This window comes from Musa acuminata, chromosome BXJ3-10 (assembly GCF_036884655.1).
Source record: "Musa acuminata AAA Group cultivar baxijiao chromosome BXJ3-10, Cavendish_Baxijiao_AAA, whole genome shotgun sequence".
Classification (NCBI taxonomy): Eukaryota; Viridiplantae; Streptophyta; class Magnoliopsida; order Zingiberales; family Musaceae; genus Musa; species Musa acuminata.
Genome location: NC_088358.1, coordinates 3,837,177 through 3,863,459, shown reverse-complemented (window position 1 = coordinate 3,863,459; position 26,283 = coordinate 3,837,177). Strand labels below are relative to the sequence as shown.

Here is a 26,283-nt window from a genome sequence, read left to right as displayed (position 1 = left end):
TTTGGGTAGCTAAGTCCCTCTGGACTCATCGTCGCTTCCTCGCCCCTTTCGACCTCCTGCTTCAACACCTCTGTGTTCTCCAAGCAGTCTGTTTGGTCGATGGAAAGACAGACTGCAACTCCCATGCATGGCCTCTGCCATCACATTGTAGGGTTTGCACCGATTCTGTTCTCCTTAGCTTCCTTGGTAGCAACGTTCGCTTACTCGACCTTGTCCTCTGACTTGTCGGGCTCCCTTAAGCGAATATGAGCTCTGGAGCAGTCCAACTCTCCAGCTGCTTCAATCATACCTCTGCATGATCAAGTCCCTCTCATGGGACTCACTGGTACTTGCATTCGAACTTTTCCCTTGGTGGAACCCAGCCCCCATATGCTGATGACCAAGGTTTTCATCCGATGCAAAATTCGGTGCACGCCCGGAAGACCCGCCTCTGCGGTACCATGGCCTTCACTCCTTGAATCCATAGCCCTTCTTGCCGTCGTGTTGTTCACCAAAGCGGAGCTCCCAGTAGCTCCCGATCATACCTCCATATGATCTCATCCCTCACGGGACGTGTCGTGTGTGTCGCATTGCCACGAACTGTTCCACCACGATCCGCTGCACCATGTCGCCTCCTGGTGACATCTCCATTGCATTCTGATCCTTGTGGAATAAACTCGAATTGTGAACCCTCCATGTGTGGCCTCTGCCAATACATCGCAGGGTCTCCTCCACCTTCGATTTTGTTCGCTCCTTTGGTAATCGACCTTCATCCACCCACTCTTGGGTCACACCTAGATGAAGCACCGCTCTAGGATAGTCCGTCGCCTAGTAGCTCCCGAAGTCCACCGACTTCGCTGTAATTTGTGCACCATTGCCTGGATCCTGGGCCTCTGCCCCTACCAGCACAATCTCCGCTGCACACTGCTTCCTTCATAGCAACTTGAATGGCAACACTGTGGCATATTCTTCAAGAGTACCCGCCTCTGCGTCCTCTTGCCCCGTGCTAAGGCCTTCTGTACCCAACTTCGCCTCCGCAAATTGAGTCGCCTTAGTTCCTCCATCGAATGCTCCTCCGAGATAAGGTGCATGTGCCCCGAAGCTCCCTTCGTCTTTGGCACCATGCAAGATGAGTCCGCTCTGTCAGAATGAAGGACCCAAGGAACAGCATGATTCTACTCCTGCCTCTGCAAGAGTTCATGTCCTTGACCTCTGTCTAGGGAAAGCGCTGTGCCTCTGCTCCATGTTCCAACTTCTATGCTGGCTCCCTTCATGCGGCTTGGGTACTTCGCCAAGTTACACCCAAGGTGCTCCGCTCCTCGTTTTTGCATTGAGTCGATGGTGGCCCTCGCGCCCACCATTCCACGGGTCAGCCCTCCCTTGAGTCCGATCTCCATATCGACTCCAAGTGTGCCTCCATTTGAGTTGCTTTGGGTCGCTCCCCCACTTGATCTCGCAATGCATCCACCAATGCATTCTCTCAAGCGAGATCATGCGACGACTCCTCGCCGCTTGCTCAGTCCATCGAGCTTCGTGGAGTTGTTGTTTGTGAGGTACTCCTCCTCAACATGTGAAGTCCGTCTCACATGATTCTCCCTCTGGAGAGCTGAGACTTATCCCTCCTGGATAACTGTCCCGTTGGAGCAACATCTCTCTTCGTTTCGGAGACCACCATCCCCTTGGACTACTCCGATCTGCTGAACAAACTGTGCATTGTTCTGCCTCTTGCAAACGCACTTACTAGATTGCGCCTCCACGTCAATACAGCCACCGCTGCACCCCTCAAGGCCTAGCAACATGCTGAACTCGTTGCACACTTCAGCCTCCTCCGGACGTATCCTTCGCATGTCGAAGAGAAAGTTTCAATGCTCCATGGCGCCGAGTCTCGACCGCCTTGGGATGGCCACGAACAATCCATCGTCCGCATACAAGCCCATGCATGAGTACCGAATTCTTCGAGTTAGCAATTCCCCTCACCTCTGTGAGCTTTGCACAACTCTTTCGGTCGCTGAGCAACTCATTCCACTTTGCATGGTCTCGTCCTTTGCCAAGCGCCTCGCTTGCCTTGAGCACCATCAAGTAAAGTTGTCAACGTTGAGCCGTAGCTCAAACTCAGCCATCCCAACCTTTGTGCGCTCCAAATTCTTCCAAGCTTGCCTGTTCTCGTGGTGCCTCTTGCGCGAAGGGTTGGCCATTCCTCTGAATGCCAATCTCAGATGCCCGCTCCTCTGAGCGACTCTTTTCCCTACATCTCCATGCCCGTTTTCCCTCAAACGGTCGCGCGTGTGCTGACTGCCCTCAACGCAGCCCCGCTAGGTCCCCCACGTTTGCATGTCAAGTGTTTCTATGAGTGCTTGTCCCGCTCTGATACCACAATGTCACGACCTTAGCTGGTTTTGCCTAAGGCGTGCGGCACCCTCGCGCGTCCGTCCGCAAAGGTCAGCCTCCCCGAAGCCTCCCATTGTCCCTTAGGACCAACAAAAGAGAGAACGGGTTAAAGAGAACGCCTCAATCGGGATCCACAAGCAAACATGTCCGAAAAACACTTCCTAGACAATGCAAAATACAAACAGACTTTACAAGCTCTGAACAGTGGCACAACAAAGGGTAAAATGGTCCATTACAGACCGAAAAGCTCTCAAACGTGTCCACATGACACAACCTTTATTTACAAGCCTAAAGAGGCCACCAACCCAACTAAAATGGGACTATTAAGCCTTCGGGCGCCCCTTTACATTCTGTGCAAGGCATGAACATGCCAAAAGACAACGGACAGACATAAGCATTACATCCAACATCTTGTTTAGAAGTTTGTCTGTTACAGAACGTCCGGACTTCCCACGAACTCTCGAACTCTCAATGAGATCTTGATTTTAACTTCGGCAATACCTGCTTTATGTCTTACTGCTTATCGTAGTTAACCCTGCACACTTTTCTCAACATATAGATTAGATCAAATAATTTATAATTGACTTCATTATCAAAATCCGAGATTTAATATGTTTATCATCATTATTGAAATTATCTTATTGGCCATCGTATTCATGTCATTCATGCATGTGTTATCATATGCTGTATCTTTCATTGCGAAAATCGATAGCGTCAAAGTACATGAGATTAAATATTTTATTTTTATAATTATAAAAATTTTAATATAAATTTTTAAATTTTAAGAATCAAGATATCAAAGAGATCTAATTACTGGCTAATACTTAATGAGACAGTTGTCCGTTTCCCACGCTTACACTAGTCTTTCTTTTGTGATTACTTCTGATGTTCCTTATTCACCGCCACCACTACACATCGATGCGGTTCGCACCGTTCCGCTTGCGACCCACCGCTACACCGGCCATCCTCCGCGCCAACTCTCTTATTCACCGCTATGGCCGTCTCGGTCGCATCGAGGAAGCCGAGAGGATCTTCCACGCTATGCCCGAGCGCACCGTCGTCTCCTTCAACGCCCTTATCGCCGCCTACTTTCTCAACCACCTCCCCCTCTGCGCCCGACACCTCTTCGACCGAATGCCCCTCCGCAACACCGCCTCCTACAACGCCATGCTCTCCGGCCTCCTCCGCTGCCCCCGCCGCCTCGCTGAAGCCCGCGCCCTCTTCGACTCCATACCCCACCCCAATGTCGTCACGTGGACCTCCATGATCCGCGGCTATGTCCAGCACGGCCTTGTCGCCGAGGCCGAGGAGCTCTTTCTTCGCATGCCCGAGCGCAACGTCGTCTCATGGACAGTCATGCTTGGCGGTCTCATCCAGGACTGCCGCATCAATGACGCCAGGCAGCTTTTTGATCGGATGCCCGAGAAGGACGTCGTTGCCTGGACCAACATGGTCTCAGGATACTGCATCGCTGGCCGCATCGCTGAGGCCAGGGAGCTGTTTGACGAGATGCCAAGGCGGAATGTTGTCTCCTGGACGGCTATGATCTCGGGGTACTTGCAGAACCTGCAGGTCGATGTTGCAAGAAAGCTGTTCGAGGTGATGCCGGAGAGGAACGAGGTCTCTTGGACTGCAATGATCACCGGCTACACCCAGGCAGGCCGTGTTGGGGAGGCAGCGGAGCTTTTTTGGAGGATGCCGGAGAAATTGCTGGCCGTTTGCAATGCTATGATTCTTGGTTTTGGGCAGCATGGCATGGTGGAGGAAGCAAGGAAGGTCTTCGACGGGATGGTCGATCGTGATGATGGAACTTGGAGTGCGATGGTCAAGACATGCGAACAGAATGGGCTTGAAATGGAAGCACTTGACAACTTCCGCCAAATGCAGATGAACGGGATCCAGCCAAATTTTGCTTCAATTATCAGCGTGCTCTCTGTTTGTGCCAGCCTAGCAATTCTTGATCTTGGGAGGGAGGTCCATGCAGCACTTGTGAGGTCCCATTTCAACGATGATGTCTTTGTTGTCTCGGCTTTGGCAACGATGTATGTTAAATGCGGTGAACTTGTGAAGGCAAGGAAGGTCTTTGATAAGTTTGATGCAAAGGATGTTGTGATGTGGAACTCAATGATCACTGCCTATGCTCAACATGGTTTAGGGGAGGAAGCTTTGAATATCTTTAATGATATGAGGGACATAGGTATGGTGCCCAATGAGATTAGCTATATTGGGGTTCTGTTGGCTTGTAGTTATTCAGGAAAGATCAAGGAAGGGCGGGAAATTTTTGAATCAATCAGTTCAAATCCTTTGGTTGAGCTAAGAGCTGAGCACTATGCTTGCATGGTTGATCTACTTGGTCGAGCAGGCCTTGTTGATGAAGCAATGAATTTGATCAAAAAGATGCCAATGCAAGCTGATGCTGTTGTTTGGGGTGCTTTGCTAGGTGCATGTAGGACTCACAGGAATACAGATATCGCTGAGATTGCTGCCAAGAAGCTTCTACATTTGGAGCCTGGTAATGCTGGACATTATGTCTTGCTATCTAACATTTATGCTTCAAGTGGGAGATGGGAAGATGTTGCTGAGCTGAGGAAGGTGATGAGCTCAAGGAAGGTGAGCAAGTCTCCAGGTTGTAGTTGGATTGAGTTTGACAAGAAGGTGCATATGTTCACCTCAGGGGACATGTTGGCACATCCTGAGCATGCTATTTTAAGTGGCATGTTGGAGAAATTAGATGGTCTGTTGAAGGAGGCAGGGTACTTTCCAGATGGTGCTTTTGTGCTCCATGATGTTGATGAGGAGCAAAAGGCTCATAACCTGCGATACCACAGTGAGAGGCTGGCAGTGGCATTTGGAATTTTAAAGATTCCTGAAGGATTGCCAATCCGTGTCATGAAGAACCTGAGGGTTTGTGGGGATTGCCATTCAGCTGTTAAGTTGATTGCAAAGATCACTGGCCGAGAGATCATTTTAAGAGATGCTAACAGATTCCACCATTTCAAGAGTGGATCTTGTTCTTGCAGGGATTATTGGTGAATTCAAATCTTGGCATTATCACTTCAAAGGAAGACTTGAAGTATGATGTTTTTTTTCTGAAGTTTCTTTTTGCTTAGAGTTTATTTATAATGTTTAGCCTTCTATACTCATATATTATAGTGTTCAGTGCTCTTAATTGCATTAACACTTGTTTTGCATTTGAAATAGCAGATATTTTGTGTCAAGGTGATCATTCTCGGTCTTACATTTTCCTCGTGTTTATAATGCGGGGAAGGCAGCCCAGTCTTGGTTATACCATATTGAGTGGTTGGTTTTATCTGTCATATTCTTTTTCTGGATTGGACCTACTTCTGATACCAAGTGAGGAGATACAAGATGTTGCCAGATGCAGGGTTAAATATAATATATGCTGCGTAAAGCAAACAGTTCAAGATCCCAAGGCTGGTTACTCCTGATTGTCATCTCACTATTTCACCTATCCAGAAGCTCAGAAAGTTACTGAACTCTAGGTAAATGCTCAAGATCTCATATTAGTACGAAAAGAGAAACTGACTGTACCATTCTGATTATCTGCGGAAGCTCCTCAAGTGATCACTCTTACAATTTTATTCTAGAAATATCAATGCCAAAAGAGGTTTATCTGATGGAACTTATGGGTGTTTAGTAGATAATCAAGTTGTATGTATAGTGTGGGAGCCAGATTGTCAAGCAAAGAACTTAAAAAAGATAAGTGAAAACCATCACATCTGATTAAAAAATTTTGTTCATGTTATTCTGAACATCTTCGATTGTTTTACTTTATTTGTTTTTATCCATTGGTTTTCGAGAAAATAAGTAATCTGATCCGAAATAAAAAGAATAACTATGACTAGTGTTTTTTACTCAATTTTATCTGTAGCCTCTTAAAAACCTTTGCCAACCAGAGGAGTGTACTAAACACTTGGGAGTTATGATCTGCCTGATGTTGGGAAAGCAAGTAGCATTAAAGCGACTGGTAATGTACCATTTGATGCTAGTGAGATTCTTAGAAACTTTGTGCTTATGAACATTACAGATGCATCTGTTGAGATATGGGACTTAAAGCACAATGTGTAAATCTGGATTCAAGCAAAGAAGAAGAATCTTGCATCTCATTTTGTTTTGTTTGGGAAGATAATGCCGTGAACCCATTAGCCACAAACAGTTCGTGTTGTAGGGAATTTCCAATTTTACTTGGGTCAATTAGTAGAGGAAAAGGCATACAGTTCAAACTTACACCGAGATAAATACATCAGAATATCCTACGTTCAAAGGCTATGTTTATTTGCAAACTGGTTCTATTAGCTTAACATAACATTTGAGACTGGAGCAAGTAATAGGATACCTTTTTTCCGCATCATTATTCTTTTTTGATTGATATTAATCAAGACCAACACCACTTTGTAGTCCTTCTGATTTAGGTTTTTATACCACTGAAATCGACAGTGATCAAACGTTGCATTCCTAATGAAGAAAGTATTAAGCTATTGGTTTTAAAATCAAATTAAGAGTTTAGTAGATTTTGTTGTGGCTGTGGTAATTTGGTATAATTTTTTCACTATTTTACTTTTTTATTAACCAAGTGTTCCCTTCAGATGTATCCAATTGAATTTTCAGCTTTTTCCTTCCAGCTGCCAGTTTTTTTACAGAACTATATTTTCCTTGATAGATGCCTATGTGTTGATTTATTTTGTATGTTATATATATGTGGTTTCTATAGTTTCTATGGATTCATGCTACTTCTATATTGATGATGCTTTGACCAAGAAGATACTCTAGTTGTCTGCGGACACCTTAGCTCAAATCAAATATGCGGACGGACGGATGGACGGACGCTCGCATTACTGTGAGCTTGCGCCTCGCTTGGACACCTCAGCCCAAGTTCATTGCGTCGTGTCAGATATTTCGGCCACTTGCACTGTTGCTTTTAACCTCGGTAGCATGGAGGGCAATTAAATTTGGGGGATTTCAGAAGGGCCCCGGTGGGGGGGGGGGACACGAATCCGTGCGACACAGGGCTGGATCTCAGTGGATCATGGCAGCAAGTCCACTCTACCACTTACAATGCCTCATTGCATATTTAAGTCGTCTGCAAAGGATTCGGCCCATCGTCCGTGTGAAATTTCACTCCCCGATGGCCACCCGTGGCTATACCACCATGGGGGCTACACTGATGACACGAGCCCATGGTTGTTGCAGGTGAAAGCTTGAACATAAAAGCTATTTGATGCATCAGTTGGAGCAATCTGCCCTGAAAAAATTACTGGTGTAATGAACTTTATTGTAGCTTGAAAGGCCATTGAAACGAGTAGGATTCTTTTTTGCTTTACCCAAGCTTTCTAAGATCTTGACAAAGAATCACTCTCGAGAGCTGAAAACTTGTATTGCTTCATCCAGGACTGGTCCAAGATGCTCCTGATAGTTTTCTGAGAGGTTTTTTTTATGAACAGCTTTTATTGTGAGGGAAGCAAAACTATAGGACACTCAACTGTACAATGGGAACACTGCAGCTGCTGGACTATTGAACCTTGAGGATGTCAAAGATGCTAAGGATGCATTTGATGTGGAGTAGAATGGTCTCACAGTTACCTTTGCTGCAAACTGTTGTACCCGAGGATTTTTAATGCTCGTGGCAAATTTTCCTTTTTAAATTATCACCTTTATCAGTTTCTTTTATTTTCCGTTCATGGTCAGTTATTGTTTTACCATCGTTGAGCATCTTTTTGGTGTACTATGATGGTATCATTAGCAACACATACAACTGTCCAGTGTCTGACTTGCTTGCAAGGTGATCTGATTGGTGAGCATTATCTCGGTCTGCTATTGCAATATCAGTAACTACAGAAAGGTAATCTTAGTGGCATAACAAAAATTATTTTGTGTGTCATGTCTATCTGATACTATTTGTATTTTATTATAGTAGGATGATGGTGAAAAATTGAGCATCGCAACCTCTTGCAGCTTACGATGATGTCAATACACCATTTAGTGCTCGCCCTGTGGTCGATTAAATCGACTTGATGAATTCAACCACTTGGTTTTTTTGGCACTGATATAGTGACATGTGACATTAAAAATGATGGGTAAAATCATACCATTCAACCATATTGCCGGCGTCAGTAGATATGGAATCGGAGGATCCAATGAAAAAAGTGTCCATATTGGTTCCTTTATCTCTAGTTGTATCTTTGTTCCTAGTTTGAAGAAAGTTTAGAAAAGATTGGAGTTCATTTTCTAGCAAGTATTAGGCTTTCTTATCAGGACTTGAGATGGCTGCTTGTTTCCCTCGTGGATCCTCATACAACCGTGAAGATAGGATATACATTCAAGACATATAGTTCTTGGAGGGACCTCGCTACAGGGCGAAGATGGTGGAAGCCCCTCCCCCACCTCCCTAGCTTTCTTCATCATTACCGTCTCCTTCCCCACGCAAGGGAAGAAGCCCTCTTTCCCCTTCCTATGTTTGTCGGTTACTGTACCTTTGCTTTATTATCTCATTCGATGTTTCCGATGATCAAAAGTTTTTTGCTTTAATTTCTCTCTTTTCTATCATGTAAGAGACGTTGGATGGAGGAGGTCATACTGGGATAAAGATCGAGAGTGAAGTGATAAAAGATTGATTGACTAGGAAAATATGTTCTATGAGAATAACGTAAAAATGGACGTTCTGCCCCTTTAAAAAGAGAAAACAACGCAGATATATATATTTTTTAATATTTTATTTAGTTTTATGGATAAAAAAAAGCTTTATGCTTACTAATCAGGCATTATGGAAGCTTTCCGCGGACCCCTCTGAGACCAACCAATCCTCGATTTTGTGGTCTACATCTATTGGTATCCGGGTTTGTGTTCCGACTCTCAGTCCGAGAGCTACTTAAAGTGACCGAACTGGTTATCTCTAGTTTAGACAGCTCCCGACCCTCTCGACCTTGAGGTTTGCTTCGGTCATACAAGCAGTGTTAGTGGGTACTATCGTCATTTCGGATAAAAAGGTTCGACCTCTTTATATTTATGTACCTGAATATCCCAAAACGAGACGTCACTTCACCGACCCAAGTGCCAAAATTGAGGTTCATCGGATTCGTTCATCCTCCACACTTCTTACCGATCTCTTTTAGTCGCCGGCTTTCTCTCTCCTGGGATCCCATTTACTTGCCCCTTCGTCGTTAATTCTTTTTTGCGCATCGTTCGGGTGTATTATCGAAGATTGTTGGATTTCTGTTTCTTGCAGCACAAGGGTTTTGGTTTCTCGTGGTATTTTAGCTTCTGAAACCCATAAAATACAAAGTTTTCTCGTCCTTATGCCTTTTCTTTTTTCTTTTATTTGTTATTTTAGCGATAATACGTTTGCCTTTGTTTTTTGTTTTGAAGAATTATGGGATGTTTGAAAGAATGGTTTATTGCCGTTGTTTTACTGCTTTGTTCCTGTGAACCGCAATGTCTAGTGCTTTCTGTAAACCACATTAGTTGGTTCATCTTCTTAATGTATCTTATATTTTTCACTGCATTGTTCCTGTAAACTACGATTCCTTCTTTTGCATGGTTGGTTACAGTAAAGGTTTCTTTTGTTTTTTTTTTTCCGATAAATTATTTTTTATGATTTTAGTAAATGGGTCCCCATATATAAAAATCTACGTTTGTGCTACCGAAGGTTCAATTATGAGCCATTCCTGATGATTTGTTACTGAGACGGGTCTTTCGTGCTTCTTTTGGTCTTGTAGAAGGTCGATCTTGCAAAAGCTATTGAAAGTTTCGTATGTAAGAGGACAAAGTTGCAGCAAAATGGTAATTAGTGGAATCAGGAATGGCATCCTTTTTGCTACTTTTTGGTTTTATTTTTATGCTTTTTACCTCATTTTTATTTTAAGGTCAAGGTAGAAGATTGCACAGACAGCGGTAGTTCTTCTGATGTTGAAATTCTAGAACGCCAAAGATTGCAAGTTACTTGGTCAGACTTGAAACCAGGCTCTGCGCCAGACTTAGAAGATGAGGTAGTGTACTGTGCTTTAGAGGTCTGCTTCTTTTGTTTTCTTAGGTTCTCGTTAATAGGAAATTTAAACATGTTCCATGCTTTATATTTTGTTTGACTGAGAACTTTTTGGTACTTTTGTACCAGAAATTCCCTGGTTGCAACTAAAACAAGATCTATGATAATGCTTTACCTTTGTTCTATACATGTACACACATGCTTGGTGATTCAGTTCACATAAGAGAGCAAAAGAAAGATCGAGCTTGTTATAAGGAAAAAATGTTTTAAGTAACTTATCCTGTTTTTAATGTCATAAAAAGTGTCCATAACATGGCTTTACACATGCATGTACATACTTGGTGATTTAATATATTAAAAAAAAAAGGATTGCTCTTGTTCTTGTAAGAAATTGACAAGAAATGTTGTTAATAAACTGGACACATTTGATATTATTTATGATGTGGTCTTGCATTTTGTACTTGAACTTTGTAATTCTTTTGTAGATATAGTTTTAGATGTAAAACTTTGGAAAATGGTCACATGCAGACAAACATTTAACAGTATATCACATTTACATTTATTTGAGCACGGACACTAACAAGTAAGGTTTGCAATACCATCCAGTATGGTTCTGCATAGACAGTATTCACTGGTCTAGCAGCTTGCCGATACACAAACTAGGGTAAAACGAGCAGAACTCGAAATAAGGCATACACTCGATACTACCTTGTACCGATGTGTCACGAACGGTCGTCGCGCACCCGCATCAACTCTGTTCAACGAACCGTTCGTCACTCTCCTCTACATGTACAGTTACTTGGCAGCCTGTTTTGCCTTGGTTTTGAGTCATTTTGCTTGTAAAAATGTAAGTTCGAACAAGCTGCAACGTTACAAAGCGACCGCTCACCGGACCGAGCAAAACAGCCCCAAAATAGCCCAAAACAGCTCTGTTTTCGTGTGCCGCGGGCTGATTTCTGGAATCTGCCTCCGCTCACCAAAACGTCAGCCATCTTAGCCCCTTTGAACCCCCCGGGTGGCACAGGGCTGGATGAGGCTTCGGTATAGTTCCGGGTGTTGAACACTCATTCGCAAGTTCGCACGTTGCCTTGACGGGAACTTGTTGTCGCGCCGGGGACTCGATGAGCAGCTGTTTGTGGGCTTGCAACTGTTCGTTCAACCTTCTAAAGCCCTTGTTTTCCCCTTCTCCCTCTTTTCTCTTGTGCACGCAAGGTGCTCGCTGAATTGCTTGTAAAGCTTCCCCTCTTTTCGCGAGACGTCGGGACTTGTCCTTCGCTCGTTCTTTCGAACTAATCAACTTTCTCTTTTACAGGTCCTTCGGGACTTGCGAGAGGTTACAAGTTGGCTGATCTTTGCGGAGCAATATCGCAAGGGCGAAGCGCGACTTAGGCAACGCAAGCTAAGTTCGCGTCTTGGCCGCAAGGGTGCCTCACGTCTTAGGCAATTCCAGCTAAGGCCGTGACATTGTGGTATCAGAGCCGGCAAGCACTTCGTGCGAGTAGCGAAGGAACTTCGCAACTTCGCCATGGCAAAGCATTGTGGCGAATCCAGCAAGACGGGGCAAGCCGGACCCTTGCCCCAAGCAGCCGCAGGTGGGCTGCATGTGCACACTCGCTCTCATGCTGTTGGAGCCGCTCAAGAGGAGCGCGATAGCGAACATGATGAGCGAGAAGTTGGCTACTCTCCGCGAGCGGAGGAGGCGCAATCTGGAGCGCCAACTGGGAAAAAGAGTCACAAGGAGAGACTCACAACGGCGGAAACCCGCCTGGATGTTCTTGAAGCGAGCGTGGAGGAACTCTACCATGGCCAACAAAGGCTTGTTGGGGTAGAGAGCTCGCAGGAGGAAGCGGAGTCCAGGATCGATAAGGTCGAGGCCCTAGTCGACCGACTGTCTGATGACACCAAAGGCTCCGTGCAACACTTACAGGATGTTGTGGCGGAACTCACTTCAAAGGTGGCCATGCTCACAAGAGCACTAAATGCGGGAGGAAGCAACACCCGCGTTGCACCACCACAAAATTTGAGGGCACCCGAGCCTCATGGATATGGAGGGGCTAGAGATGCCAAAGAGCTCGAGAACTTTCTGTTCGACATGGAACAATACTTTCGAGCTACGAGGCTCGATTCTGAAAATACCAAAGTTTCTATAGCAACAATGTATCTGAACGGAGATGCAAAACTTTGGTGGGGAACTCGCTGGGAGGAGATCCAATAAGGTCGGTGTCGGGTTGACACTTGGGAGGACTTGAAGCGGGAGTTCAGAACTCAGTTCCTACCGGAGAATACTGAGTTCGTCGTAAGAAGGAAGTTGAGACAACTCCGCTAGAGTACCATCATCCGAGACTATGTGAAACAGTTTTCTGCACTAATGCTGGACATACAGGACATGTCCCAGAAGGACAAGTTGTTCAGCTTCCTCGATGGTTTGAAGTCATGGGCTCAGCAAGAACTAAATCGAAGGAATGTTACCGATGTGGTCGGGGCAATTGCTGCTGCAGAAAGGCTCACCGACTTTGTTTCCTCTGAAGACCCAGGGAAAAGGAAACAATCTTCAAGCAATCGCCCTCCAAAACATTCTCGAGGGAAGGAGCTCGGGGGCGAACAAAAGAAGAAGAGTTCCCACAAAGGGCCAAACCCGAAAGGCAAGGCCTCAAAACCTGGAGGATGCTTCTTGTGCGGAGGACCGCACATGGTGAGGGAGTGCCCACAAAAACAGGCACTCAATGCGCTAACAGCTTCCATCCACCCTCCCAAATCAGACAAGGGCAAGGCTGTCGCCCTTAGTTCAAGTAGTTCTGAAGCCAGCAACGACGATGAGGAGTCGCAAGGACCTCGGATGGGAGCCATGCGTTTGTTGAACGCCATGCGGGGTCAAGTGGGGGAGAACCCGAAGACAAGGCAACAAAAAGCAGGAAGTGGCGAGCTAATGTATGTTGACATCAAGCTCAATGGCCAAACAACTCGTGCAATGGTGGACACGGGCGCTACCCACAACTTTATAGTCGATCGAGAAGCAAAGCGACTTGGGTTGATCTTAGAGAAGAGCCCAAGTCGAATGAAGGCAGTGAACTCGGAGGCCAGGCGAATCTCCCGGTTGGCGAAGGGAGTCCCCATCAAAATCGGGACATGGAGCGGGAACACCAACATGATGGCAGTGCCATTGGATGACTTCCAAGTGATTCTTGGAATGGAGTTTATGCATGCGGCGAAGTTGGTGCCAATGTCGTTCTTGAACTCCCTGTGTATGATGGGAGGCGACGATCCCTGCGTGGTTCCTGTCTCTCGGAGAGGAACTAAGGAACTGCAACATATATCGGCGTTGCAACTGAAGACAGGGGTGCGAAAAGGTGAATTAACCTTTGTGGCTGCGATGAAGCTAGAGCCACTTGACGAGAAGGCTATTCAAGAACCTGCTGTGGTGGCGAACGTCCTGAAAGAGTTCAATGACGTTATGCCACCCGAGTTGCCGAAGACTCTTCCACCACGCAGGGGCGTGGATCACAACATCGAGCTGGAGCCAGGAGTGAAGCCTCCAGCGAGACCACTCTACCGCATGCCCCCAGTAGAGTTGGCAGAACTCAGGAAGCAGTTAGGTGAACTGCTAAGCGGTGGTCTCATCCGCAGCTCTAAAGCACCTTTCGGAGCTCCAGTCCTCTTCCAGAAGAAACAAGATGGGAGCCTCCGATTATGTGTCGACTACCTAGCCCTTAACAAAGTGACAGTGAAGAACAAGTATCCCATCCCACTCATCGTGGACTTGTTCGACCAGTTGGGCAAAGCTAAGTATTTCTCGAAGCTCGACCTTCGGTCGGGGTATTAGCAGGTGCGCATTGCTGAAGGCGACGAAGCGAAGACTACCTGTGTGACCAGGTATGGAGCGTTTGAGTTCTTGGTGATGCCTTTCAGCTTAACCAACGCTCCGGCCACGTTCTGCACTCTCATGAACCAGCTATTCAAGGAGTATTTGGATAAGTTCGTGGTCGTCTACTTGGACGATATCGTCGTCTACATTCAAACGCTCGAGGAGCACGTCAAACACCTTCGGACAATTTTCAAGGTTCTCAGGGAGAACACTTTGTTCGTGGAAAGGGAGAAATGCTACTTTGCTCAAACTGAGATCTTATTCTTGGGGCATCGAATCGGTGATGGCTCCATTCGGATGGATAAGTCGAAGGTGCAAGCGGTTGCGGAATGACGAACTCCAAAGAAGGTGCCAGAGTTGAGATCCTTCCTTGGTTTCGTCAACTACTATCGACGCTTCATCGCGGGGTACTCGAAGCATGCAACTCCACTGACGGAGTTACTGAGGAAAGAGCAGCCTTTGAAGTGGTCTGATAGATGTGAAATAGCATTCCAAGATCTGAAGGCTATTGTTATGGAAGAACCGGTGCTCAAATTGCCAGACTATGGGGAGCCTTTTGAAGTCCATACAGATGCTTCGGACTTCGCTATCGGGGGAGTACTGATGCAGGAGGGTCATCCGGTGGCCTACGAGAGCCGCAAACTCAATGAGACCGAGCGACGGTATCCAGTGCATGAGAAGGAGATGACAGCGGTGATCCACTGTCTACGAGTTTGGCGACATTATCTCCTCGGATTGCAATTTGTGCTGAGGACAGACAACATCGCCCTGAGTTATTTCCAAACTCAGAAGAAGCTCTCCCCAAAGCAGGCGCGATGGCAGGACTTCCTGGCTGAATTTGATATGGCAATGGAGTATAAGCCTGGGAAGGCAAATGTCGTGGCCGATGCATTGAGTCGGAAAGTGGAACGTGTGAATGCCGCACAATTGGAGGGCGGAGGCCAAGCAAGTCAGTTGCACTCCAACTTCCTTTCTAGGATCAGGGATGGACTGTATAGTGACCCCCAGACAGTTATCCTGATGCAGCTCATCAGAGAAGGCAAGGCACGACAATTTTGGGTCCAGGAGGGACTCGTTTACACAAAAGGGAATAGGGTTTATGTTCCCCGAGTGGACAATTTGAGGCGTGAACTCTTGAAAGAGTGTCATGATTCCCTTTGGGCTGGACACCCAGGTATTCACAAAACGTTGGCTCTCGTGGAGAGGGCCTTCTACTGGCCGAAGATGGGGACTGATGTGGAGGAATATGTTCGAACATGCCTTACTTGCCAACAAGACAAGGTGGAGAAGCGGAAGTCGGTGGGTCTTTTGGAGCCGTTGCCCGTACCAGAAAGGCCGTGGGAGAGCATTTCCTTGGACTTCATATCAAGCTTGCCACTTGTAGGGAGACTCGGATCGATACTCGTGGTGGTCGATCGGTTTTCAAAGAATGCAACTTTCATTGCTTCTCCCCTACACTGTTCAGCAGAGGAGGCGGCCAAGCTGATGATGAAAGATGTGGTGAAGTATTGGGGAGTCCCGCATAATATCATTAGTGATTGAGACGCTCGGTTCCTGGGACGATTCTGGACCGAGCTATTCAAATTGTTGGGGTCAAAGTTATACTTCTCTACAAGCCTCCACCTCCAGACGGATGGCCAGACTGAAAGGATAAACTCGCTCCTGGAGCAATATCTTCGGCACTACGTGAGTGCCAACCAACGAGATTGGGTGAAGCTGTTGGACATTGCCCAATTCTCCTACAACTTACAGCGGAACTCTGTATCCAACAAGAGCCCCTTCGAGATCATTACCGGACAACAACCGTTGACTCCGCACACCATGGCCATTGGGTATACTGGGAGTAGTTCGTCAGCCTACCATTTCGCAAAGGAGTGGCATCGAAATGCAGATATTGCGCGGGCTTACTTGGAGAAAGCGACAAAAAGGATGAAGAAGTGGGCAGACTTGGGAAGGCGACCGCAAGAGTTCAAAGTTGGCGATTTGGTGTTGGTAAAGCTCCAACCAGCATCACTCCAATTCTTTAGGAACAAAGTCCACAAAGGATTGGTGCGCAAGTATGAAGGGCCCTTCCCAATTATCAGCAGGGTAGGCAACGTCTCTTACAAGTTGCAGCTGCCGGCGTGGTTCAAAATTCACAACGTTCTTCACGCCAGCAACCTAAAAGCCTACCACTCGGATTCGCAAGATGCTTCCCGAAGTGTTCCAACTCGGCTACCTCCCATCATAGCCTCCTACGAGAAGCGAGTTGAAACCATTCTGGCGGACCGCAAGATAAAGCTACCCAACGGAGCTGAGCAGACAGAGTACTTGGTGAAGTGGCGAAAGCTTCCCCGAACTGAAGCCAGTTTGGAGCTTGAAGACGCCCTGCGACATAAAGAAGAAATCATCAACAACTACAAACAAGCGTCGACGAGGGCGTCGATAGTTTAAGTGGGGAGAATGTCACGAACGGTCGTCGCGCACCCGCATCAACTCCGTTCAACGAACCGTTCGTCACTCTCGTCTACATGTACAGTTACTTAGCAGCCTGTTTTGCCTTGGTTTTGAGTCATTTTGCTTGTAAAAATGTAAGTTTGAACAAGCTCCAGCGTTACAAAGCGACCGCTCACCGAACCGAGCAAAACAACCCAAAACAACTCCGTTGTCGTGTGTCGCGGGCTGATTTTTGGAATCTGCCTCCGCTCACCAAAACGTCAGCCATCTCAGCCCCTTTGAACCAGTGATTGCAAAAGGCGCTCGGGCGCTCGCCTAGGCGCTCGGGCGAGGCGAGGCGAGGCCCGAGCGCCTCGCTAATGTCCCAGGCGGCGCGCTTCAAACAGGCGCCGCCTGGGCGCTCGCCCGAGCCCAGGCGCTGGGCGCTTCGGGCGAGCGCCTGGGTAAACCAAGGCGACCGAACTAGAATTTTAGGTCTGGTTCGGTCCTGGTTCGGTTGTTAGTTGGTTCAATCGAACCAACTAAACCGATATAACCCCAACCCTAACCCTAACCCAACACTAACCTGCTGCCGCTCTCGATCGCGATCGCGATCTCGTCGCTCGCTGCCGCTGCTCCCGCTGACGTTGCTCGCCGCTGTCGTTGCTCGCGCCTCCCGCGGGCCTTCCCGCTGCTCGCGCCTCCCTCAAGCCCTCTCGCTGCTCGCGCCTCCTGCTCGCGCCTCCTGCGAGCCCTCCCGCGAGCCCTCTCGCTGCTCGCGTCTCCTGCGAGCCCTCCCGCAAGCCTTCCCGCTGCTCGCGCCTCCCTCGAGCCCTCCCGCGAGCCTTCCCTCTGCTCGCGACTCCCGCTGCTCGCGCCTCCCGCGAGCCCTCCCAACTGCCGCGAGCCCTCCCTCTGCTCGCGACTCCCGCGAGCCCTCCCGCTACTCGCGCCTCCCGCTCCCTTTCCTTTTCCCCCCGCCGCTCGTCGCTGCCGACGCTGCTTCCTTTCTCCATCAAGCTCAGACTGCTCAGTATACTCTTAAATCTTAATATTAAGTTTATTTAAATTTTGAAATGATTAATTTTCATTAATAGATTAATAATATATTATTTTGATTTTAATGTTATTAATTTTGTGATTTTCTATCTTAGATTATTTTAATTTAATAGCATATTTTTATTTAAAATTTTAAATAATTATATTTATTAATTATATTATATATTTTTATATTTTAGCGCCTCGCTTCGCTCGGGCGAGCGCCTAGGCGAGCGCCTAGCGCCTCGGGCGTTTTTGGACCTTGGCGCCTTTTGGTGCCTAGCGCTTTTTAAATCACTGCTTTGAACCCCCCGGGTTGTCACGGCCTTAGTTGGAATTGCCTAAGGCGTGAGGCACCCTTGCGACCAAAGACGCGAACTTAGCTTGCGTTGCCTAAGTCGCGAATCACCCTTGTGGCAAAGACGCGAACTTAGCTTGCGTTGCCTAAGTCGCGCTTCGCCCTTGCGATATTGCTCCGCAAGAATTAGCCCACTTGTAACCTCTCGCAGGTCCCGAAGGACCTGTAAAAGAGAAAGTTGGTTAGTTCGAAAGAACGAGCAACGGACAAGTCCCGAAGTCTCGCGAAAAGGGAAAGCTTTACAAGCAATTCAGCGAGCACCTTGCGTGCACAAGAGAAAAGAGGGAGAGGGAGAAAACAAGGCTTTAGAAGGATGAACGAACAGCTGCAAGCCCACAAACAGTCGCTCACCTGGTCCCGAGCGCGAAAACAAGTTCCCGTAAAGGCCACGTGCGAACTTGCGAAAGAGAGTTCAACGCCCAGTATATAACCGAAGCCCCATCCAGCCCTGTGCCACCCGGGGGGGGTTCAAAGGGGCTGAGATGGCTGACGTTTTGGTGAGCGGAGGCAGATTACTGCAACCCTCCCGCGGCACGCGAAAACGGAGCTGTTTTGGGCTGTTTTGGGGTTGTTTTGCTCGGTTCGGTGAGCGGTCGCTTTGCAATGCTGCAGCTTGTTCGAACTTACATTTTTACAAGCAAAATGACCCAAAACCAAGAGAAAACATGCTGTCAAGTAGCTGTACATGCAGGTGCGAGCGACGAACGATTCGTTGAACGGAGTTGTTGCGGGTGCGCGACGACCGTTCGTGACATTCTCCCCCACTTAAACTGTCGACGCCCTCGTCGACGCTTGTTGGTAGTTGTTGATGACTTCTTCTTCATGTCGCAGGGCGTCATCAGGCTCCCAACTGGCTTCAGTTCGGGGAAGCTTTCGCCACTTCACCAAGTACTCTGTCTGCTCAGCTCCGTTGCGGTCCGCCAGAATGGTTTCAACTCGCTTCTCGTAGGAGGCTGTGATGGGAGGTAGCCGAGTTGGAACACTTCGGGAAGCATCTTGCGGATCCGAGTGGTAGGCTTTTAGGTTGCTGGCGTGAAGAACATTGTGAATTTTGAACCACGCCGGCAGCTGCAACTTGTAAGAGACGTTGCCTACCCTGCTGATAATTGGGAAGGGCCCTTCATACTTGCACACCAATCCTTTGTGGACTTTGTTCCTAAAGAATTGGAGTGATGCTGGTTGGAGCTTTACCAACACCAAATCGCCAACTTTGAACTCTTGCCGCCTTCCCAAGTCTGCCCACTTCTTCATCCTTTTTGCCGCCTTCTCCAAGTAAGCCCGCGCAATATCTGCATTTCGATGCCACTCCTTTGCGAAATGGTAGGCTGATGGACTACTCCCAGTATACCCAATTGCCATGGTGTGTGGAGTCGACGGTTGTTGTCCTGTAATGATCTCGAAGGGGCTTTTGTTGGATGCAGAGCTCCGCTGCAAGTTGTAGGAGAATTGGGCAATGTCCAACAGCTTCACCCAATCTCGTTGATTAGCACTCACGTAGTGCCGGAGATATTGCTCCCAGAGCGAGTTTATCCTTTCAGTCTGGCCATCCGTTTGGGGGTGGAGGCTTATAGAGAAGTATAACTTCGACCCCAACAATTTGAAGAGCTCGGTCCAGAATCGTCCCAGGAACCGAGCGTCTCGATCGCTAATGATATTGTGCGGGACTCCCCAATACTTCACTACATCCTTCATCATCAGCTTGGCTGCCTCCTCTGCTGAACAGTGTAGGGGAGCAGCAATGAAAGTTGCATACTTTGAAAACCGATCGACCACCACGAGTATCGATCCGAGTCCCCCTACAGGTGGCAAGCTTGATATGAAATCCAAGGAAATGCTCTCCCACGGCCTTCTGGTACGGGCAACGGCTCCAAAAGTCCCATCGGCTTCCGCTGCTCCACCTTGTCTTGTTGGCAAGTAAGGCATGTTCGAACATATTCCTCCACATCAATCCCCATCTTCGGCCAGTAGAAGGCCCTCTCCACGAGAGCCAACGTTCTGTGAATGCTTGGGTGTCCAGCCCAAAGGGAATCGTGACACTCTTTTAAGAGCTCACGCCTTAAATTGTCCACTCGGGGAACATAAACCCTATTCCCTTTTGTGTAAACAAGTCCCTCCTGGACGTAAAATCGTCGTGCCTTGCCTTATTTGATGAGCTGCATCAGGATAACTGCCTGGGGATCACTATACAGTCCATCCCTGATTCGGGAAAGGAAGTTGGAGTGCAACTGACTTGCTTGGCCTCTGCCCTCCAATTGTACGGCATTCATGCATTCCACTTTCCTACTCAGCGCATCGGCCACGACATTCGCCTTCCCGGGCTTGTACTCCATTGCCATATCAAATTCAACCAGGAAGTCCTGCCATCGCGCCTGCTTTGGGGAGAGCTTCTTCTGAGTTTGGAAATAGCTCAGGGCGATGTTGTCCGTCCTCAGCACAAATCGCGACCCAAGGAGGTAGTGTCGCCAAACTCGTAGACAGTGGATCACTGCTGTCATCTCTTTCTAATGCACTGGATACCGCCGCTCGGTCTCGTTGAGTTTGCGGCTCTCGTAGGCCATCGGATGACCTTCCTGCATGAGTACCCCCCTAATAGCGAAGTCCGAAGCATCTGTATGGACTTCAAAGGGCTCTCCATAGTTCAGCAATTTGAGCACCAGTTCTTCTAGAACAGCAGCCTTCAGATCTTGGAATGCTATCTTACATTTGTCAGACCACTTCCAAGGCTGCTCCTTCTTCAGTAACTCCGTCAGTGGGGTTGCCAGCTTCGAATATCCCGCTATGAAGCGTCGATAGTAGTTGACGAAACCAAGGAAGGATCTTAACTCTAGCACCTTCTTTGGAGTTCACCATTCCGCAACTGAGCAAAGTAGCATTTCTCCCTTTTCACGAACAAAGTGTTCTCGCTGAGAACCTTGAAAATCGTCCGAAGGTGCTTGACGTGCTCCTCGAGCGTTTGACTGTAGACGACGGTATCGTCCAGGTAGACGACCACGAACTTATCCAAATACTCCTTGAATAGCTGGTTCATGAGAGTGCAGAATGTGGCCGGAGCGTTGGTTAAGCCGAAAGGCATCACTAAGAACTCAAACGCTCCATCCCTGGTCACACAAGTAGTCTTCGCTTTGTCGCCTTCAGCAATGCGCACCTGCCAATACCCCGACCGAAGGTCGAGTTTTGAGAAATACTTAGCCTTGCCCAATTGGTCGAACAAGTCCGCAATGAGCGGGATGGCATACTTGTTCTTCACTGTTACTTTGTTGAGGGCTCGTTAGTCGACGCATAATCGGAGGCTCCTATCTTGTTTCTTCTGGAAGAGAACTGGAGCTCCGAAAGGTGCTTTAGAGCTGCGGATGAGACCACCGCTTAGTAGTTCACCTAACTGCTTCCTGAGTTCTGCCAACTCTGGCGGGAGCATGCGGTAGGGTGGTCTCGCTGGAGGCTTCACTCTTGGCTCCAGCTCGATGCTGTGATCCACGCCTCTGCGTGGTGGAAGAGTCTTCGACAACTCGGGTGGCATAACGTCTTTGAACTCTTTTAGGACATTCGCCACCATAGCAGGTTCTTGAATGGCCTCCTCGTTGAGTGGCTCTAGCTTCATAGCAGCCACGAATGTCAATTCGTCTTTTCGCACCCCTTTCTTCAGTTGAAATGCCGAAATGTGTTGGGGCTCCTTAGTTCCTCTCCGAGAGACGGGAACCACGCAGGGGTCATCGCCTCCCATCATACATAGGGAGTTCAAGAACGGCATCGGCACCAACTTCGTCGCGTGCATAAACTCCATTCCAAGAATCACTTGGAAGTCGTCTAGTGGCACGGCCATCATGTTGGTGTTTCCGCTCCAAGTCCCGATTTTGATGGGAACTCCCTTCGCCAACCCGGAGATTCGCCTGGCCTCTGAGTTCACCGCCTTCATTCGGCTTGGGCTCTTCTCCAAGGTCAACCCAAGTCGCTGTGCTTCACGATCGGCTATGAAGTTGTGGGTAGCGCCTGTGTCCACCATTGCACGGGTCGTTTGTCCATTCAGCTTGATGTCCATATACATCAGCTCACTACTTCTTGCTTTTTGAACCTTTGTCTTCATGTTCTCCCCCACTTGACCCCGCATAGCGTTCAACAAATGCATTGCTCCTATTCGGGGTCCTTGCGACTCCTCGTCGTCGCTGTTGGATTCAGAACTGCTCGAACTAAGAGCAACAGCTTTGCCCTTGTCCGATCGGGGGGGCGGGGGTGGATGGAAGCCGTCAAAGCATTGAGTGCCTGTTTTTGTGGGCACTCTCTTACCATGTGCGGTCCTCCGCACAAGAAGCATCCTCCAGGTTTTGAGGCCTTGCCTTTCGGGTTCGGCCCTTTGTGGGAGCTCTTCTTCTTTTGTTCGCCCCCGAGCTCCTTCCCTCGAGAATGTTTTGGAGGGCGATTGCCTGAAGATTGTTTCCTTCTTGCTGGGTCTTCAGAGGAAACAAAGTCGGTGAGCCTTTCTGCAGCAGCAATTGCCCCGACCACATCGGTAACATTCCTTCGATTTAGCTCCTGGTTTCAAACCATCGAGGAAGCTGAACAACTTGTCCTTCTCGGACATGTCCTGTATGTCCAGCATTAGTGCAGAAAATTGTTTCACATAGTCTCGGATGGTGGTACTTTGGCGGAGTTGTCTCAACTTCCTTCTTGCGACGAACTCTGTGTTCTCCGGTAGGAACTGAGTTCTTAACTCCCGCTTCAAGCCCTCCCATGTGTCGACTCGACATCGACCTTGTTGGATCTCCTCCCAACGAGTTCGCCACCAAAGTTTCGCATCTCCGTTCAGATACATTGTTGCTATAGAAACTTTGGTATCTTTAGAATCGGGCCTCGTAGCTCGGAAGTATTGCTCCATGACGAACAAAAAGTTCTCGAGCTCTTTGGCATCTTTGGCCCCTCCATATCCATGAGGCTCAGGTGCCCTCAAATTTCGTGGCGGTGCAACGCGGGTGTTGCTTCCTCCCGCATTTAGTGTTCTTGTGAGCATGGCCACCTTTGCAGTGAGTTCCGCCACAACATCCTGTAAGTGTTGTACGGAGTCTTTGGTGTCATCAGACAATCGGTCGACTAGGGCCTCGACCTTGTCGATCCTGGACTCCGCTTCCTCCTGTGAGCTCTTTACCCCAACAAGTCTTTGTTGGCCATGGTAGAGTTCCTCCACGCTCGCTTCAAGAACATCCAGGCGGGTTTCCGCCGTTGTGAGTCTCTCCTTGTGACTCTTTTTCCCAGTTGGCGCTCCAGATTGCGCCTCCTCCGCTCGCGGAGAGTAGCCAACTTCTCGCTCATCATGTTCGCTATCGCGCTCCTCTTGAGCGGCTCCAACAGCATGAGAGCGAGTGTGCACATGCAGCCCACCTGCGGCTGCTTGGGGCAAGGGTCCGGCTTGCCCCGTCTTGCTTTATTCGCCACGATGCTTTGCCATGGCGAAGTTGCGAAGTTCGTTCGCTGCTCGCTCGAAGTGCTTGCCCGCTCTGATACCACAATGTCACTGCCTTAACTGGAATTGCCTAAGGCGTGAGGCACCCTTGCGGCCAAAGACGCGAACTTAGCTTGCGTTGCCTAAGTCGCGAATCACCCTTGTGGCAAAGACGCGAACTTAGCTTGCGTTGCCTAAGTCGCGCTTCGCCCTTGCGATATTGCTCTGCAAGAATCAGCCCACTTGTAACCTCTCGCAGGTCCCGAAGGACCTGTAAAAGAGAAAGTTGGTTAGTTCGAAAGAACGAGCAACGGACAAGTCCCGAAGTCTCGCGAAAAGGGGAAGCTTTACAAGCAATTCAGCGAGCACCTTGCGTGCACAAGAGAAAAGAGGGAGAGGGAGAAAACAAGGCTTTAGAAGGATGAACGAACAGCTGCAAGCCCACAAACAGCCGCTCACCTGGTCCCGGGCGCGAAAACAAGTTCCCGTAAAGGCCACGTGCGAACTTGCGAAAGAGAGTTCAACGCCCGGTATATAACCGAAGCCCCATCCAGCCCTGTGCCACCCGGGGGTTTCAAAGGGGCTGAGATGGCTGACGTTTTGGTGAGCGGAGGCAGATTACCGCAACCCTCCCGCGGCACGCGAAAACGGAGCTGTTTTGGGCTGTTTTGCTTGGTTCGGTGAGCGGTCGCTTTGCAACGCTGCAGCTTGTTCGAACTTACATTTTTACAAGCAAAATGACCCCAAACCAAGAGAAAACATGCTGTCAAGTAACTGTACATGCAGGTGCGAGCGACGAACGGTTCGTTGAACGGAGTTGTTGCGGGTGCGCAACGACCGTTCGTGACAGGGTGGCACAGGGCTGGATGGGGCTTCGGTATAGTACCGGGCGTTGAACACTCATTCGCAAGTTCGCACGTTGCCTTGACGGGAACTTGTTGTCGCGCCCGGGACTCAGTGAGCAGCTGTTTGTGGGCTTGCAGTTGTTCGTTCAACCTTCTAAAGCCCTTGTTTTCCCCCTCTCCCTCTATTCTCTTGTGCACGCAAGGTGCTCGCTGAATGCTTGTAAAGCTTCCCCTCTTTTCGCGAGACGTCGGGACTTGTTCGTCGCTCGTTCTTTCGAACTAATCAACTTTCTCTTTTACAGGTCCTTCGGGACCTGCGAGAGGTTACAAGTTGGCTGATCTTTGCGGAGCAATATCGCAAGGGCGAAGCGCGACTTAGGCAACGCAAGCTAAGTTCGCATCTTGGCCGTAAGGGTGCCTCACGCCTTAGGCAATTCCAGCTAAGGCCGTGACAGATGTACCACTCAGTATGGGCTTGTACCAAGTGTACCACTTGGTATTGGGCATGTACCTAGCATACCTGTGAGGCCAAGGTTTTTACTGCTTAATATGGGGCATGTACCCAGCATACCTGTTAGGACAAGGTTTTTACCACTTGTATGGGGCTTGTACCACCCAATATAGGCGATATAGGCTTCTACCATGCGGTAACTTTTTTTTTTCTTTTAATTTTCATTGTTTTTACATGTTTTCTTGAAACATAATACACACTGAACCATTACATGGTATGCTAATATGGATTGGATCTGTGGTGGTCTGAGCCAGGATAATGCAGGTCCGTTAAATGAAATTGAAATATTGTGAGTCAATATTTGAGTGGGTTTAGTACCTAAAATTAAAATTCTAGCTGACAAGGGATATAATACCAATGATTTCGATTTCTTATCAGGATATCGTATAGGGTGTGCCGAGCTAGTATGTATTGTTGGTTACGGTGTGCCAACATTCAGTAAACTAGTATAAACCAATGTTGAAGAAGAATAGGCTGTGAATTCACCTAAGGAAGAAGAGAAGACGTTGTAGGAAAAGGAGGATGAAGAAGGAAAAAGAGGAAGTGGAAGGAAGAAGAGAAGGATGAAAAACAAAGAAGGGGAAGGAGGAAGAGGAAGGAAGAAGAAGGGTTGATGGAAGAAGAGGAGGAAGGAGGAAAAGGAAGAAAGAGGAGGAAGAGGAGGTGGTGGAGGAAGAGGCAGAAGAAGTGGAGGAGAGGAAGTATAGTTGAGGTCGGCGGCATGGAGGTAGGGATGACATTGGTAAGGAGGTATGCATCAGCTCATGATTTCGTGCTCCCTGCATATGGAGAAGAGGGCTCACATTCACAAGCCCTAATGGAAATAGTAACCTTTAAGTTTTTCTTTATTAATAGACCGCACCAGACCACCCAAAATGGCAGCGGTCTAAAGTGGCTCAATTTGGGCTCGAACATAAATACTAGTCGGTACGAGTCAAACTATAGTCCGTGATTGATATAACATGAAACTGATATGTAAGGTACTGAGAAATGGGTAAATCAACATAAAGGACGTTAAAAGTGTACAATAAATATGATAATACTTTATTATATTTAGTTTGTTAGGGCATATATAACGATTTAAGTATTCTGGATTTAACTAAACATATAGCTTTTTACATACTCTGAACTTAACTATATATAAAGATTTAAGTATATTGAACTTAACTAAACATATGACTTTTTACATATTTTAGTGATAGCAAAAGATTCATGTAATCGACTCCAAATAATCGAGACTTATGACTTTGTTATTGTTATTGTAGGATATATATAACGATAAAACAATAATTTATAAAAATGATTTAAACCTTACTAACTATTCATATTGAAAGATAATATGAAATCATTGTTTGCATTAATAATTATTGTCTGATGCTCAATGCAAATGACTTATGAAGTTGGAGTTAAATAACAATGTCCATCATAAAGATATCACTGTTTAAGAAAAACAAGGC

The 26,283-nt window shown here is 47.7% G+C and overlaps 2 protein-coding genes across 5 annotated transcripts in view; both read left to right on the top strand.

Moving 5' to 3' along the window:
• The first annotated feature begins 3,247 nt into the window (after positions 1–3,247).
• LOC135650844 (pentatricopeptide repeat-containing protein At1g56690, mitochondrial-like) lies at positions 3,248–8,066 on the top strand. 3 transcript variants are annotated; one of them, XR_010501644.1, is made up of 3 exons: positions 3,248–5,440; positions 5,572–5,870; positions 7,100–8,066. XR_010501644.1 is itself a non-coding variant. In XM_065170475.1 (2 exons), exon 1 carries the CDS (start codon positions 3,253–3,255, stop codon positions 5,398–5,400), a length of 2,148 nt encoding a protein of 715 aa, XP_065026547.1. In that variant the 5' UTR covers positions 3,248–3,252; the 3' UTR covers positions 5,401–5,440; positions 5,572–8,066. The 3 variants fall into 3 exon arrangements, 2 of the variants coding, with proteins under 2 accessions (XP_065026547.1, XP_065026548.1); XM_065170475.1 differs by having other exon boundaries at positions 5,572–8,066; XM_065170476.1 differs by having other exon boundaries at positions 5,569–8,066.
• Positions 8,067–9,375: 1,309 nt separating this feature from the next.
• The window catches only part of LOC135651658 (probable inactive DNA (cytosine-5)-methyltransferase DRM3), a 60,023-nt gene continuing 43,115 nt past the window's right edge, over positions 9,376–26,283 (top strand). The window contains exons 1-3 of one of the 2 annotated variants that reach the window (XM_065171921.1): positions 9,376–9,449; positions 10,101–10,164; positions 10,248–10,370. In XM_065171921.1, the coding sequence (XP_065027993.1) occupies positions 9,391–9,449; positions 10,101–10,164; positions 10,248–10,370 (246 nt within the window). In that variant the 5' untranslated portion in view covers positions 9,376–9,390. Of the gene's footprint in view, positions 9,450–9,478; positions 9,634–10,100; positions 10,165–10,247; positions 10,371–26,283 lie in introns of those variants that run through there. The other variant, XM_065171922.1, reaches the window with a different exon arrangement.

Excerpts from the sequence above, each read along its gene's own strand:
- LOC135650844 (XM_065170475.1), top strand. The coding sequence starts at position 3,253 with ATGTTCCTTATTCACCGCCACCACTACACATCGATGCGGTTCGCACCG.